Source organism: Nycticebus coucang, chromosome 8 (assembly GCF_027406575.1).
Source record: "Nycticebus coucang isolate mNycCou1 chromosome 8, mNycCou1.pri, whole genome shotgun sequence".
NCBI lineage: Eukaryota > Metazoa > Chordata > Mammalia > Primates > Lorisidae > Nycticebus > Nycticebus coucang.
In genome coordinates this window covers 125,177,250-125,192,748 of record NC_069787.1, presented here as the reverse complement: position 1 = coordinate 125,192,748, position 15,499 = coordinate 125,177,250, and the positions used below count along the sequence as shown (strand labels likewise).

The 15,499-nt window shown below is 39.6% G+C and overlaps 1 protein-coding gene across 1 annotated transcript in view; it reads right to left on the bottom strand.

Moving 5' to 3' along the window:
- GFM1 (G elongation factor mitochondrial 1) overlaps nucleotides 1-15,499 on the bottom strand; it is a 55,256-nt gene that overhangs the window by 33,362 nt on the left and 6,395 nt on the right. Inside the window, exons 6-9 of the mRNA XM_053599151.1 lie at nucleotides 12,774-12,924; nucleotides 7,719-7,876; nucleotides 7,065-7,149; nucleotides 4,071-4,208 (exon numbers count right to left, since the gene is read on the bottom strand). Of these exons, the coding sequence (XP_053455126.1) occupies nucleotides 4,071-4,208; nucleotides 7,065-7,149; nucleotides 7,719-7,876; nucleotides 12,774-12,924 (532 nt within the window). The remainder of the gene's footprint in view (nucleotides 1-4,070; nucleotides 4,209-7,064; nucleotides 7,150-7,718; nucleotides 7,877-12,773; nucleotides 12,925-15,499) is intronic.

The following is a 15,499-nucleotide window of genomic DNA, read 5'->3' as shown; positions in this document are numbered from 1 at the left end:
TCCTCCTCTCAGTCTCTGGTGTAATCAGAGGAGTCACCAGGTTGCCTGTGCAGAGCCTAATGCTGCCTAAGGACTGAGGTAAGAACAAGATAGGATTTTTTTTTTTTTTTTGAAGTTAGGAGGTCTTTTTTTTTTTTATTTTGCAGTTAATAGGGCCCTTTTTTTTTTGCAGTTAAGGGGGGCCTTTTTTTTCTGAAGTTAGGTCTTTTTTTTTTGCAGATGGGAGCACCTTTTTTTGAAGTTAGAAGAGCCTTTATTTTTGAAGTTAGTAAAGCCTTTTTTTTTTAAGTTGGTTAGTTGGTTGGGGGTAGTTTCTAGGGGGGGTTGCATCAGTGATAACGCAAATAGTCAGCTCTCAGTGCTAATGCAAATTGTCAGTGTTCAGAGGTAATGCAAATAATCAGTGCTCAGTGGTTATGATAATTGTAAGTGCTCAGTGTTAATGCAAATTGTTAGCGCTAAGTATTAATGCAAATTGTCAGCAGTCAGTGTTATCGCAAATGGTCAGTGCTCAGTGTAAATGCAAATGGTCAGTGTTCAGTGTTATCGCATGGGGGGCCCAAACTGGTAATCTGCCTAGGGCCCCATGGGAACTTAATCCAGCTCTGCAGACAGCAGAGGAGTAGGAAACCCAATTTAATTGCCAGTAAGTGCACTTATATTCTGATTGCTATTCAGTTGTGTATGATGTTGTATGTTGTGTGCTGTGTAAGCCCCGGTTCACACTGTTGTGATCTCTGAGCAATGTGAGTTCAGCCATACAAGCATATGGCTTGTATATATGCTTGTATGGCTGAACTCGCATGAGATTCAGAAGAAAAAAGGCATACGTGCCTTCTTTTTTCCTGCAGTGGAATCTGATCACATGGGTCTTCTCACCCATGCAATCAGATTCCTGTGCGAGTTCACAGACCGCAGTGCAGTTCGCACAGGATAGTGTGAACTGGAAAGGTGGTGGAGGAACCGGCTCTGTAATTGTGCCTGTTCCCACACCACACCAGTGTGAGCCTGAGGTAAAAGCGGAGTTCCACCATATGGGCACTGGCGAGGCTGAAATGATGTGGACTGGCAAGGCTGCATTGATGGGCACTGATCAGACTGCACTGATGGGCAGTGTAGCCTATATGTCTCTGTGTGGGCAAAGTTATTGCTGATATATTGTTTTTGGAGTGCTATATATATATATATATATGTATGTATGTATTTTACTAATAGCAATTTGGAATCCCTAGGAAACAATGATATCAAGAAAGAGAAAAATTGACTCGGAGTGTAGGATATTCAAAGAACAGTGGACTTATAATTACTTTTTCATGCAGTACAAGGAAAGAGCTGTGTGTTTGATATGCCAGAGTATAGCGTCTGTGTTCAAAGAATACAATTTGCGTCGACATTATCAAACTCAACATAAAGATAAATATGATAGTTTGGTCAGAGAAGTGAGAAAAGATAAAATATTAAAACTGAAATATACATCGACAACTCAGCAAAATACTTTTGTGAAGCAGAAACAGCTAAATACTTCATCACTGTGAGCAAGTTTTCAAGTTGCCAAGATAATAGTGTGCACTGGCAGACCATTCGTGGAGGGAGAATTTGTTAAAGAATGCCTTCTTTCTGTTGACAAAGAGAGGCCGATTTATTTAGTACAGTGAGTCTTTCAGGACCTACAATTACACGAAGGATTGAAGAAATGGGAGACAATTTGCATCAGCATTTGCAAAACTCCGCAAAAAACCTTTCCTATTTTTCCTTGGCACTTGACGAAAGTAATAATGTTCATGATTCTGCACAACTTCTAATTTTTATTCATGGGATGAATGACTATTTTGAAGTCACAGAAGAGCTTGCTGCACTGCAAAGCATCAAACGAACAACTACAAGACAGGCTATCTATGAAAAGGTTTGCCAAACTGTGAATAGTTTGGAGCTGGACTGGGCAAAACTAGCCAGTGTGACAACTGATGGTGCTCCTGGCATGGTGGGGTCTAAGAAAGGAGTAATTACTTGCATTAACCAAGAGATGGACAAACATAACCATTCTCATCCAATAGCCATACACTGCCTCATCCACCAACAAGCGCTGTGTAGTAAATCACTGAAGTGGGACTCTGTTATGAAAACTGTGGTATCTTGTGTTAACTTCATTAGATGTAATGCACTAAACCACAGACAATTTCAGGAATTTCTGTCTGAGCTAAATGTTGCCTGTGAAGACGTCCCGTACCACACAGAAGTCTGTTGGCTGAGTCGAGGGAGAGTTTTGAAACATTTTTATGACCTACTTCCCCAGATTACAGCTTTTCTGCTTTCAAAAAACAAGTCCCAGAGCTCAATGATGCAGAATGGAAATGGCACCTTGCCTTTCTGATAGATGTAACAGAGCAACTCAACAATTTCAGTGTGCAACTTCAAGGAAAAGGGAAGCTCATCTGTGATATGCAATCACATGTGAAAGCATTTGAAGTAAAATTAGGTCTCCTCATCAAACAAGTAAAGGAGGAAAATTTCTGCCATCTCCCCACAACTCAAAATCTGTTAGCAGAAAATCCATTGGTTGCATTCCCAAATAAAACGTGTGGATTCACTGGAAGAGTTGCAAAAGGAGTTCCAGTTTAGACTTAAAGAGCTTCAGCTCCATGAACAGGACATACAGCTTTTCCGTAACCCATTTTCTATTGACATTGAAAATGTGGATGCGGGGCGGCGCCTGTGGCTCAGTGAGTAAGGCGCCGGCCCCATACACCGAGGGTGGCAGGTTCAGACCTAGCCCCAGCCAAACTGCAACAACATAAAAAAAAAAATAGCCGGGTGTTGTGGTGGGCACCTGTAGTCCCAGCTACTAGGGAGGCTGAGGCAAGAGAATCGCCTAAGCCCAAGAGCTGGAGGTTGCTGTGAGCTGTGATGCCACAGCACTCTATCAAGGGCAACAAAGTGAGACTCTGTCTCCAAAAAAAAAAAAAAGAAAGAAAAAAAAAAAGAAATGTGGATACGATTTACCAAATGGAACTGGCTGAACTGCAGAATTGTGACTCTCTGAAAGATGCATTCAAGTCAAACAGCCTTCCTAATTTCTATGCATCTCTCCCCTCTGAGACATATTCTAATCTCAGGAACCATGCACTCAAAATGGCAACCATCTTTGGCAGCACTTACGACTGTGAACAGACTTTTTCCAGAATGAAACATCTGAAATCTCCAACCAGATCTAGACTAACTGATGCATACTTGCATCACTTGTTACAACGAGCAGTAACAAATATGGAACCAAACATTGACCAACTCATTAGCCAAAAGCAGGCCCATAGTTCCCACTGAAATACTGGTAAGTTTGTAGATTTAACTTTACTTGTTCTTCATTTTAAATGTTGTATTTGTTCCTGTTTTGTTTTTTTACTTCAAAATAAAATATGTGCAGTGTGCATAGGAATTTGTTCATAGTTTTTTTTAAAAACTATAGTCCGGCCCTCCAATGGTCTGAGGGACAGTGAACTGGCCCCCTGTTTAAAAAGTTTGATGACCCCTGGTTTAAAACATCAGGTGAATTCTGCTATCAGTATGGCCCGTGAGTGGGTTCTACAATAGGAAGAAAAGCTTTAAGGTGAAACAAGGCTTTTATACCTCCCTTATTTCAGAAAGTAAATCTATTCAATGACGTGGAAGATTACTCTCTTACCATTAAGAACCATAGTTCCACTGTACTGAATGCCTCTCTTAACATTAAGAACCATAGTTCCACTATAGTAAATGCCTTAGCTCTTGAGGAAAGTGCTGAATCTTGTGTTCTGAGTCTTGGTGAACTAATTTTCTCTTTTCCTTTCCTTGGCCATTGAGGAAATACAGGTGACTTACAACGAATGGTATAAAATGAATTCTTAACATTTGCTAATTAGCCTTTAGCAAAATGCTGGATCAGAGTTATAGCCTAACTAAATAAAAAGGAAGAAGTTAGGAAAACACAAATGTTCAACCAGAAGTGATTTTCCAGGAGGGCTCAGGACAGCAAGAAGGTGGGATTCGCTTCCCTCACGTTAGAGGACTGCCTGGTCTCACACTCACTCTGTACTTGCCTCCATCATGTCGGCATGCATGCGAACCAGCCGCTGCACCCGCACTTTCTTTCTTGACCTTGTGTTATAGATGGTGTCACCCTTCGTCAGCTGTCCCTGATAAATGCGGACGTAAGTTAACTGTCCAAATCGACCTGCCTAGAAGTTAAGATAGGGCAAGGGCAGGAAGAACAGAAAGATAAGAATCAAAATTAAGAGGAAAACTTCACAATTACGTGCAAAAACATTCCCTCTCCATTTCAGTAGTCCATCTTACATACATGTTTCAGTTTGCTGTCATAAGCTACTTTAGAACTAGTGTGGAACACAGATAAGATAAATTACTGAGCAATGATCAATTGGCATATATTTAAAATTGTCAATTCTCATCATGTTAATTTATAGGTTTAATATAATAGCAATCAAAATCCCAACAGAAAAGTATAAACATTTGATTAGTGATTTTAAAATTCCTTCAGAGGAATAAATGGGTTAAATAGAAATGTTTCAAAATCTACTGTAATGAGAAGAAATATTAACCGATATAAAAACTAACCAAATACTTCAGACTTTAAAAGTACACAACCAGGGCGGCGCCTGTGGCTCAGTCGGTAGGGCGCCGGCCCCATATACTGAGGGTGGTGGGTACAAACCCAGCCCTGGCCAAACTGCAACCAAAAAATAGCTGGGCGTTGTGGCGGGCGCCTGTAGTCCCAGCTGCTCAGGAGGCTGAGGCAAGAGAATCGCTTAAGCCCAGGAGTTGGAGGTTGCTGTGAGCTGTGTGAGGCCACAGCACTCTACAGAGGGCCATAAAGTGAGACTCTGTTATCTACAAAAAAAAAAAACGTACACAACCAGCACAAATTTATACCATTTTCCTCACTTAAAATGTTATAACAGAAACAACAATACCCCAACAAAAGGCCTGTCCAATGCCCACATCTTGGTTTCTAAAACCACCTTCCATCAAAGGAATCAAAGCTTGTTGGAGAAATGGGTGACTCTAGGGCTAGAATACGCAAGATAAGCTTGCAGTATTTTATAGTGCTGGGAAGTAAGGAACTATTTAAAAAAGGAAAACATTAGAAAATGTCAAAGGGATACAGAAGCCAACTGAAAGAGCTTCCAAAGGCCAAATGTGGTCAATCTAACAACATAATAAATGATATACTCCCGACTGTGACTCAAAGTACAAAATAAACAGCATGAATCCATGATGATATAAATGATTGATTGACTGAGTGAATAAATAAATGGAGGATTAAAGACAAATCTCCCATACAGAAGAATTCCAAATGACTTATGTAGATTACGTGGAACACAATTCCTCAACCTGTAACTGTGGGCTGAGCATTGTGACTTCCTTCTACAAAGTACAGTATGAAAGGGGGAAGGAAAGTGTACAGTCATTTACAGAGAGACCTGACAAGTGCTACTTGGCCAGGTGATCAAAGTTAACATTAATAGTGATAAGACATGCTGACAGTCTGAACCCTTGACATGATGTGACAAGAATGACGCTTCACCTCTGTAGTTGTCCCTCTAAATACACATGACCCCAACCTAACCACGAGAAAAACATCAGATAAACCCAAATCGAGGGACAATCTACAAAACACTTGACCATATATAAATACTTCTCAAAAATGTCAAGATCATAAGAAACTGTTAAAAGGAGGAGCCCAGGGAGACACTGTAACTAAACATAATGTGACGTTGGGACAGAAAGAGAACGCAGGCAAAAAATGAAGGAAGTTCAAATAAAGTATGGATTTTAGTTAATACTAATGTATCAATATTGGTCCACTGGTGGTGACAATGTATGTTAATAACAGAGGAAGCCGGGTGCAGAATACATAGGAATCCTTTGTACTATCTTTGTACGTTGTTATGTTTATTTTTAAAAAACTGTATCTTTCCATGTCAAAAATAGGCATCTCCGACATAATTTCTGAAGTTGGAATAATGTTCCCCTATAAGAATGTACCTCAAAATATTTAATCAAAGTGGAATTTATAGGCATTTTTCAACTGCTTCTCAGGTTTTAGTTTTATAAGTGAATATAAGAACTAAAGGTAACATTAATTCACTACCCTTCATTAGTTCCTTTGGACAGATTTCTAGACATGGTCCCAAAGTTATTTATAGCAGTGAAAACCTGGAAATAATATAAATGTCTAACAATTAGGAAATTCTAAGCAAATTTTGGTATATCTATTTGATGGAATATTAAGCTATCATTTAAAATGTTTAAATAAGAAACATGGACCATATCCACCGCAATGTGAAACAAAAAGAGCTGGCAGTATGATTTATGTAAAAATTTATACTTTAAAACAGCAGAAAGAGACTAGAAAGAAATACGCTTAATAATAAAGAACTATCATCTGAGTGCTAGGGCTTTGGAAATGCTTTATCTGTTTTTACTTCTGTTTTCCATGTCTTTCGCAAAGGTCATAGAGTCTTTTTGTAATAGGAACAAAAGCTTAAAAGAAACTCTCCCGGCGGCGCTTGTGGCTCAGTCGGTAAGGTGCCAGCCCCATATACCAAGGGTGGCGGGTTTAAACCCGGCCCCGGTCAAACTGCAACCAAAAAATAGCTGGGCATTGTGGCCGGCACCTGTAGTCCCAGCTACTCGGGAGGCTGAGGCAAGAGAATCGCTTAAGCCCAGGAGTTGTAGGTTGCTGTGAGCTGTGTGATGCCACGGCACTCTACCGAGGGTCATAAAGTGAGACTCTGTCTCTACAAAAAAAAGAAAAAAGAAAAAAAAGAAACTCTCCCACAGACCGCAGTTAGATATGTTACAAAGCAACTTACGAAAGGAGAAAAAAAAAAAAAGGAAAACACTGCATTAAAATGATAATGCTCAATATATACCAGTAACAGTTGTTATCTTTATGTTGTACCTTGTATCTTTTGTAATTGCAGAAATCAAATGTGACTTGGATAGTACAATTTTAATATAATGTTTTTCCTTGCTTTAAACAAAAAAAAAGAAAAGAAAAAGCAACTTACCTCCAGTTTAAAAGCCAGGCCTACAAATGGGTGGGAATTATCTCTTTTGGAGTTCATTAAGATTTTGGTTTTCTCTTTTGAGTCACTTAAAATAAAAAAAGATATAAATCTATGAGATGTAATATTTGATTTTTTTTTATATCTATATGTTTCACCAAAGAGTACTATCTGAGAAAAAGCGTCTATGTGTTAAACATTTCTGGTTTCACACATAAATCTCCCTGAAAGGGATCAATAAGAAAGTTGGGGCTTAGTTACTACCGAGCGGCAGGACCAGAGTAAACTAATGTAATGCAGAAATGATCTGAAAAGGAAAATAATCAACAAGAACTTTAAAAAGGTTTGTTCCCTAAAGCTTTTTTTAAATAATATGACTGAAAACAACTTGATCCAAATGAGAAATTTTTCTAACAGCATAAACCTTAAGAGATAGTAAAACAAATCAACTTCTAACTCACAGAGTAAGATGTGGGTACTGGCATAATAGATATGTTTTAAATTTCAAAACTGTTGCTCAAATAAAAATAGTGATACATTGCTGTAAATTATGAAAAAAATCACAAACATAACTTCAAGAACCACCCTTAAATTCCTTCATAGTGCATAAGTGTTTAAGTATTTCTGCATAACTAAGATTCAATTTCCAAGACTTACTCCTCCTGATTAAGAATAGCGTAATTCTGGACTTCAGATGGATTGGGGAGGTACTCTAAAACAGCATCTAACAGAGGCTGGACTCCTTTGTTCTTCAAGGCACTTCCCATAAAAACAGGTGTAAATGATCTATTTAGAGTAGCTCTTCGGATTGCAAGCTACAAAAGAAAAATATTTAATGACAGTTAATATTAAAAGTACATTTTGTGCTTCAGGACAATTACAAACCAACAAATGAATAAAACGATCTGATACTCTTTGGAGCGGTGCCTGCAGTGGAGACTAAAATCAAGTCCCCAGTAAGTTAAGATCAAAATACAAGGAAAAAACCTTTTATAAAGCGCTTCCCTTCTCAGGGCTAGGAAGTGATTTACTCTACAACTGCATTCAGCACTTTCGGAATCACTGAATTCTCACTAATTCTCAATTTGGAAAAAAAAAAAATACACTTAGAACACAGACATGCACACAAAAAAATACATGTAGAACAGAGACACACACATCAAACAATGCAAACAGTATGCTATCAATTGTGTAAAATAGAGGAAAAAGCATTACACAGTATATTCAAAACCAAAAATCTCTGGGAAGACACACCAGAAGCTATTAATTGGTAGCCTGTTTTCAAGGAGAGGGCAGAGAAAGAACAGAAGGATTTTTAAATGTTTAAACCATATGAATATATTCTCTATTTAAAAACATTTAATTAGGCTTGGCGCCGTAGCTCAGTGGTTAGGGTGCTGGCCACATACACCAGGGCTGGCAGGCTCGAACCCAGCCAGGGTCTGCTAAACAACAATGACAACTACAACAACAACAACAACAACAACAAAAATAGCCAGGCTTTGTGGCGGGTGCCTGTAGTCCCAGAAACTTGGAAGGCTGAGGCAAGAGAATCACTTAAGCCCAAGAGTTTGAGGTTGCTGAGAACTGTGATGCCACGGCAGTCTACCAAGGGTGACACAGTGAGATTCTGTCTCAAAAAAAGGGAAAAGAAGTTTAATTAACTTTTATTCTATTTCTTTTAAAGAACATACACACAGGAAACCAAACTATACAGACCAATTATAAAGTAAGGGCTATGATAGTAGCAGCCCCCAAAGTAATGATCATGAGGTTCTGCCACAGCCCTGGGGCCAGCGGGGTCAGCACATGCTGCTGGCTGCAGGCCTCCGAGTGCATAGTGGAGCCTTAGCGTTAGCAGCTGGAAGAGGCCAACGACCGCGCCGTGGCCACAACCTGTCACTGCACATATATGGAGGAAGCACACAGTATTTCTCAGTCCTCATGTAAAAAGAGAAAACTAGTTACCCAAAAAAGCCTAAAGCCGATTTACAGCCATTATTTCTAAGCTGAGCACGAAAAATAGGGGGGTATATAAAAAGCAAAATATATACGGAAGTAAGCAATTATTATTTTTTTTTTTTTGTAGAGACAGAGTCTCACTGTACCGCCCTCGGGTACAGTGCCGTGGCATCACATGGCCCACAGCAACCTCTAACTCTTGGGCTTACACGATTCTCTTGCCTCAGCCTCCCGAGCAGCTGGGACTACAGGTGCCCGCCACAACGTCCGCCTATTTTTTTGTTCTTGTTGCAGTTTGGCCGGGGCTGGGTTTGAACCCGCCACCCTCAGCATATGGGGCCGGTGCCCTACTCACTGAGCCACGGGCGCCGCCCAGCAATTACTTTTTTTAAACCATCTTAAAAACTTGCTTTTTGCGATTGCTAGGAACTGGAAATGGCGAGGTCACTAACCGCTTAGGCTACCAAAATCTACTTTTCCCTAATATGCAAGTAATAACACAGTAATCTTACCATGCTTTCCTTTACATCCACAGAACAGAGAAACACAGGAGGGTAGTAGATAGTTTGGGAAAAAATGAGAAATTAAAACTATCTCTTATACCACATCCTAACAAAAACTTTATTTTCCAAAATTTCCCTTGTTTTCGTAAGAATCACTTTCATACTTGAAAATGTTGCCTTTCCACTGTCCCTAATAATACATCCAACCATAATACAGACACTGAACTATAGCCATGTACCTGGTGCAAAAAAGTAAGCAGGACTGAAACTTTTCTTAGAAAGGCTTGCTTGCAAGGTTGGCCGTCAGCTGATGTCTAGAACTTGGACTTCAGAAGAATCCCCATCATTTCCAGAACTGATAAACACTGTCTGCTGAACCTCTACGGTTTGTACAATGCGCTGTATGCCAAATACTTGCTTTCCTCTGGGAGCCAGGAATTTGGGTGCGTGCTAGACAGTGGGTCTTCCTCCTAGTGGATTAAAAAAACCTATCTAATGTGCTTCCCAGGACCTCTCAATGCCTGACTTTAGGGACAGACCTGTACTACTTCCCTCCCACATGGTGTTCCCTACTCCTTAGGAAGCTGAGGCTGGAAGGCCTTTGTGAATGCTATAGGGCTCAAGTAACAAAAGACAGTCCCAGTTTAGACAGTAAAAATGCTTTAGTAAGTATCCTCAGCTTCAACGGGGCTCTTTCCTTGTGTATCTGATTTACTAGAAACTCAAGAGTAGGTAATTATTATCCACTAAGTGCACCATGTGATTTGGGGAAATGACTGTCAGTCTTTTTAGTGTGCTAAATTATACATAAGATAAAATTCACCATTTTAACCATTTCAGTGTACAGCCAGGGGTGCTGAGAACATTTACAATGCTGGGCTACCATCACCACTATCTGCTCATCCACCACCAGAACTTTTTCATCATCTGAAACTCCATATCCATTAAACAATAACTCCCCATGAAGCCCTCCCACAACCTTTGGTAACCACTAATCCACTTTCTGTCTCCATGGATTCGACTATCGTAGGTAACTCATAACAGCAGAATCAAGTAACATTTGTCTTTTTGGGCCTAGCTTATTTCTCTCAGACTGAGATTCATCCAGGTTGAAGGACATTCAGAATCTCAGTCCTTTTTAAAGTCGAATAACATACCATTGTATGTATGAGGAGTCCTCAAAAGTATTCTGAAAAAAACCTATATATGGATTTCAAAATTTTTTGCACCAAAATAAACTCAGATTAACTTGTTATAACATGGACGAACAAGATCTAGTCTGGGGCACTAAGAAAAGAGCCCCTATCAGAGCAACATGAATTCTGCTAAAACTCAAGAACATCAAATTTTGGTGAAGCTTGAGTAGAAGAATAGCAAATTCAAACAGAAAGTTCTTGGGATGATGCCCCAAAGAAAGCAGAGTTCACAAACAGATAAATTATTTTAAAAAGATGAAACCATGTTAAAATGAAGCAACACACTCTTCATGTCATTATTTCAAGAAAAAAATTCATTCTGCTCATGCCCTAATCGAGGAGGCAGGATTAACAGCACAACCCACAGCCAAGATCCACAGATAACTCAATGGGTTCAGCTGACCCGATTCTGACTCAAAAATTAGAGTTAGGCAAACTTTCAGCTCGAGGACTTGCCAAAATCATCACCCCCAGACGAGAGCAGAATTTATAATGGAAATTTTAGACAAGTGGGATCAAGAACCTCAAGTACTTTTTCAAAGATGTGAAATAAAACGTGGCTTTACAGTACAAGTCTGGAGACAGCACGAGCAAGGCAATGCTGCCCAAGAGGTTCAGCCAAAGCAAGAGGAAAGATAACGCAACAGTCCTTGAGATGTCAAGGCATTTTGCTTGTTGACTTTCTGGAAGGCCAAAGAACACCACCATCTGTTTAGGAAAGAGTTTTGGGAAGGCTGGGTAGAGCCTTAGCAGAAAAACTCCCAGGAAAGCTTCACCAGAATTTCTCCTCCATGACAGCAATGCTCCTGCTCATTCCTCAACAAACAAGGGCGATTTTGTGAGACTTTAGATGGGAAATCATCAGCTGCCCAACTGACAATCCTGATTTGGCTCCTGCTTATTTTTCTTCAGTTAATAATGCAAAAAAGATTGCACTGACATGGTTATTTTCCCAGGACCCTTAGTTCTTCAGGGATGGACTAAATGGCTGTTATCACTTACACAAGTGTCTTAAACTTGACAAAGCTTATGTTAAGAAATAAAGTTAATACTTTTTATTTTTCTCTTAATTCCATTTTCCACAAACTTTCTTTAGTCTCCTCATATACACAACATTTTGTTTATCCATTCACCTACTGACAGACATTTGGGTTGTATCTATTACTATGAATACATTTTGGCTACTGTGAACACTGCTACTACAAACATTGCTGTACAACTATTTGAGATCCTTCCTTTGGGAGGGGGGGACAGCCCCAAAGAATTGCTGGATCATATGATTATTCTATTTAACTTTCTGAGGAACCCTAAGAGTATTCCACAGTGGTGCATTAATTTACATTCCCACCAGCAATGCCCAAGCATCCCAATTTCACTACATCCTCACCAACATTGTTATTTTCCAGTTTTATTTTTTAATGGGGGGGGGGGTTGTTTTAAATACTAGCCATCCTAATGGTATGAAGTGGTCCCTCACTGTGGTTGTGACTTGCCTTCCCTAGTAACTGACAATGCTGAGCATCTTTTCATTTACTTATTGGCTATTTGTGTATCTTCTTTGAGAAATATCCTCTCAAAAAATGATTATCAGTCGTGGGCAGGGGTCTTCCCTTTATTTTTAAAGAGTGAGTGATCAAAGTGAAGGAATCTATATGGCTTTATACAGTGTTTCCAAACAGTACAACAGTGTGAGAACCAACATGCAGTCTGCAAACATCCAGCAGCCTCTTCTCTTAACCTGCCTTATTATTGTTTTCTATATTTATCTACTTACTTTTTAATAAGGATATGCCCAAGAGTTTGACTGCTTAAGTATCATTTTTTCTACAAAAAAACTGTGAGTGCTCTCATAAGATATTACATAACTTACTCCTCTAAAAAAAAAAAAAAAAAATGCCAAGTATCTTTTGAGGAAACAAATGATATTAAATAAATTTACTCAGATTTCATTAATAAAGCCCATGCATAAAAGCATTATGTCCCCTCCTCATAAAAAACAAACAAGTAACTGTTTTTCTTGTTAATATAAGATTTATTTCTAGAGCACTTGCCTTTAAATCAGAAATGGAGGGGATTTTTTCTTCCAAGAACATCTCACCAAGCTGCTCATCTGAATTGGCAACACATTCGATGAGCTCTTGCCGGTGATCAGCTGCCTCTGCCCTTAATTCAGCTGGAATTTCACCATATCGAACAATCTGACTAAGAAAAGAAATATTTTATTTTAGTACTTTAAGGATACTTAGATATATAAAGCACCAATGAAAAAGATATGACTAAAGGCTGAATTATATATATTTTTATAAAGAGCTGATCTATTTACATTCAAATGGCAAATCAGACTAACATATATCTACAAAATGCAGGCCAGGCCCCGTAGCTCAAGTCTGTAATTCAGCACTTTGGGAGGCCGAGGTGAGAGGAAAAATTGAGTCTAATACTTTGAGACTAGCCTGGCCAACACAGCAAGACCTTGCCTCTACAAAAATAAAAAATATTTTAAAAATATTAGTCAGGTGGGGTAGCACTTGCCTGTAATCCCAGATACTTGAAAGGCTGAGGTTGGACAACTCCTAGAGCCCAGGAGTTCGAGGTGATGCTGCATTTGAAGACTGGCTAGCATACGAAGTAAGTAGTAAGAGCATCCATTTACTGACCACTCACACGCAGCAAGCACTGAACTAAATACAGTGGGACCTCCACAGAGATCACATCCCCACATCGACCTACTTGCATAGACTGGACATGCACCACACGCACAGATCAGCACAGTGGGCCTGTTTCATTACACGTATGACGACCACCTTCGTACGCTGACAAGTTCGTTACAGTCCCTCGGGTGGTCAGGTCAACTTACAGAGGTTCTACTGTATTTGTCAAGATAGTTAATCTTTACATCATACAAAATGGTTTCTATTACCTGCATTTTCAGATCAGGAAAGTAACTTAAATAGGCAAAGTAACCCGTCTAAGGCTGTACTCCCAATAAACAGAACACTAAGATTCAAGGCCAACCTGTCTGAGGCTCATCTGAGCTCTTAAAACTTCTATTAGCTATAAACTTATTAATCATACCACCACAAACTCTAATAAGCAGGATTAGACATCTTACTCTATTCCCTTCCATTAATAACAAACCTAATCGTACAATTTTTAACACAGAATATACCAATTTGTAATTTTTTTTTTAAGTAACTAAACTTGACAGTCCTTTCAACCCTGACACTAGGTCTCCATTCCTCTAGGGGTTAAACAGGTAAGAGTCACAAATGAAACAGACACCAATGAGAAATGGACATACTCGATATTTTTAAAATCCAGTCTAAAAGTTTTTCACAGTAGAAACTCCACAGTTGACCACCTGCTTAGGTTGACCTAATTTCCAGACAGCAGATCACATGTACTCCATGGAAGTTCCTTATGTTGACCAGTTTGTTACAGTTCCTTGGGTGGTCAACTTACAGAGGTTCTACTATATTTCCTTAAAAATGGAAATTAATGTCAAAAAACAATAAGCTTTTCAGAAAACACACCCCTAAATAAAAAGAAAGACAAAAGTCAATTCCAGAGAGTGGAAAAACCTCTTCATTTTCTAAGCAATGCCCTGCACAGACTTCAGATTTCATCCTTCCTGGCAAGTCCCTGGTTCTGAGCCTCCATATCAGAATCATCTGCTGAGTCCTTTCCACACACACACCCAGTGGTCCAGGGCTATGGGAGGGGGTGTGCACACAGTTCTACAATGTTTAAGAGCCCCTGGTTTAGATAACAGAAATACAGGCTTCAGCAATTCTGGGAAAGTGAATTTAGTCATTCATTTACAAATATTTTTTGAGTTCCTATTATATACCAGGAAGTTCTAGGGGTAGCTCGGGGATAGCAGAGAATAAAGCAAAAAGCAACCTTGCCATCTTGGGCCTTACATTCTAAGAAGTGGCAGCTAAGCTCTGCTGTCATTATTCAGTTATCACACAAAAAGTGAGAAAAACCCCTTATCCACTGGATGGCCTCCTTCCTTTTCCTGTCTACAAAATGGCTCGTGAAGATCAATTCTACAGCTCATGGATCACACCACCATTCACCCAGCAGCCAGGCCTGAAATCCCAACCTCCTGAGGAAGGAAACCATCAGGAAGTGCCTGTAGAGAAACCGCCAGGTGACAGAGGTTAGTCCTCAGAACAAGGGTCATCTCTGACTCCCCACACTGTCTAGATCAGAGTCAGTCAAAATGTGGTCTGCAGACCCACATCAGCATAACCTAGAATCTTACCCAAAATGCAAACTGCAGGCCCTGCCCCAGATCAAATGAATCAGAATCTACAGAGATGTACCTAGGAATAAGTGTTTTAACAAGCTTCCAGGAGACTTTTATGAAATCTAAGGTCTGACAACCACGGGGCAATCACAGTACTCTGTATGCAAAGGTCACTGAGACGGTGACTGACCACACAGTGTGTCAGAAAGTTACCAATTTGCTTCTTGCAGTTGCCAAACCACATCTGTACAATTTTAAATGTTTTTACAGATTTAATCTTTTTATCTATGAAGTAGGTTGAGCAAATATTTATGGTCTCGATTTTCTTTCCAGTTTTTATCACAAAACCCAAGACCTCGCAGCTGCTCTACAAGTATCGGCAGAGTGAACGAGATGAACAAATAAATGAACAAGCAGAGAAAGACATAATATAGGCCAACAGGCCAAACGGGAGGCCTTCTTCTACCACATAAGGCATGCCATGACTTATTAGCCAAAAAAGTAACATATCCTCTCTGAGAA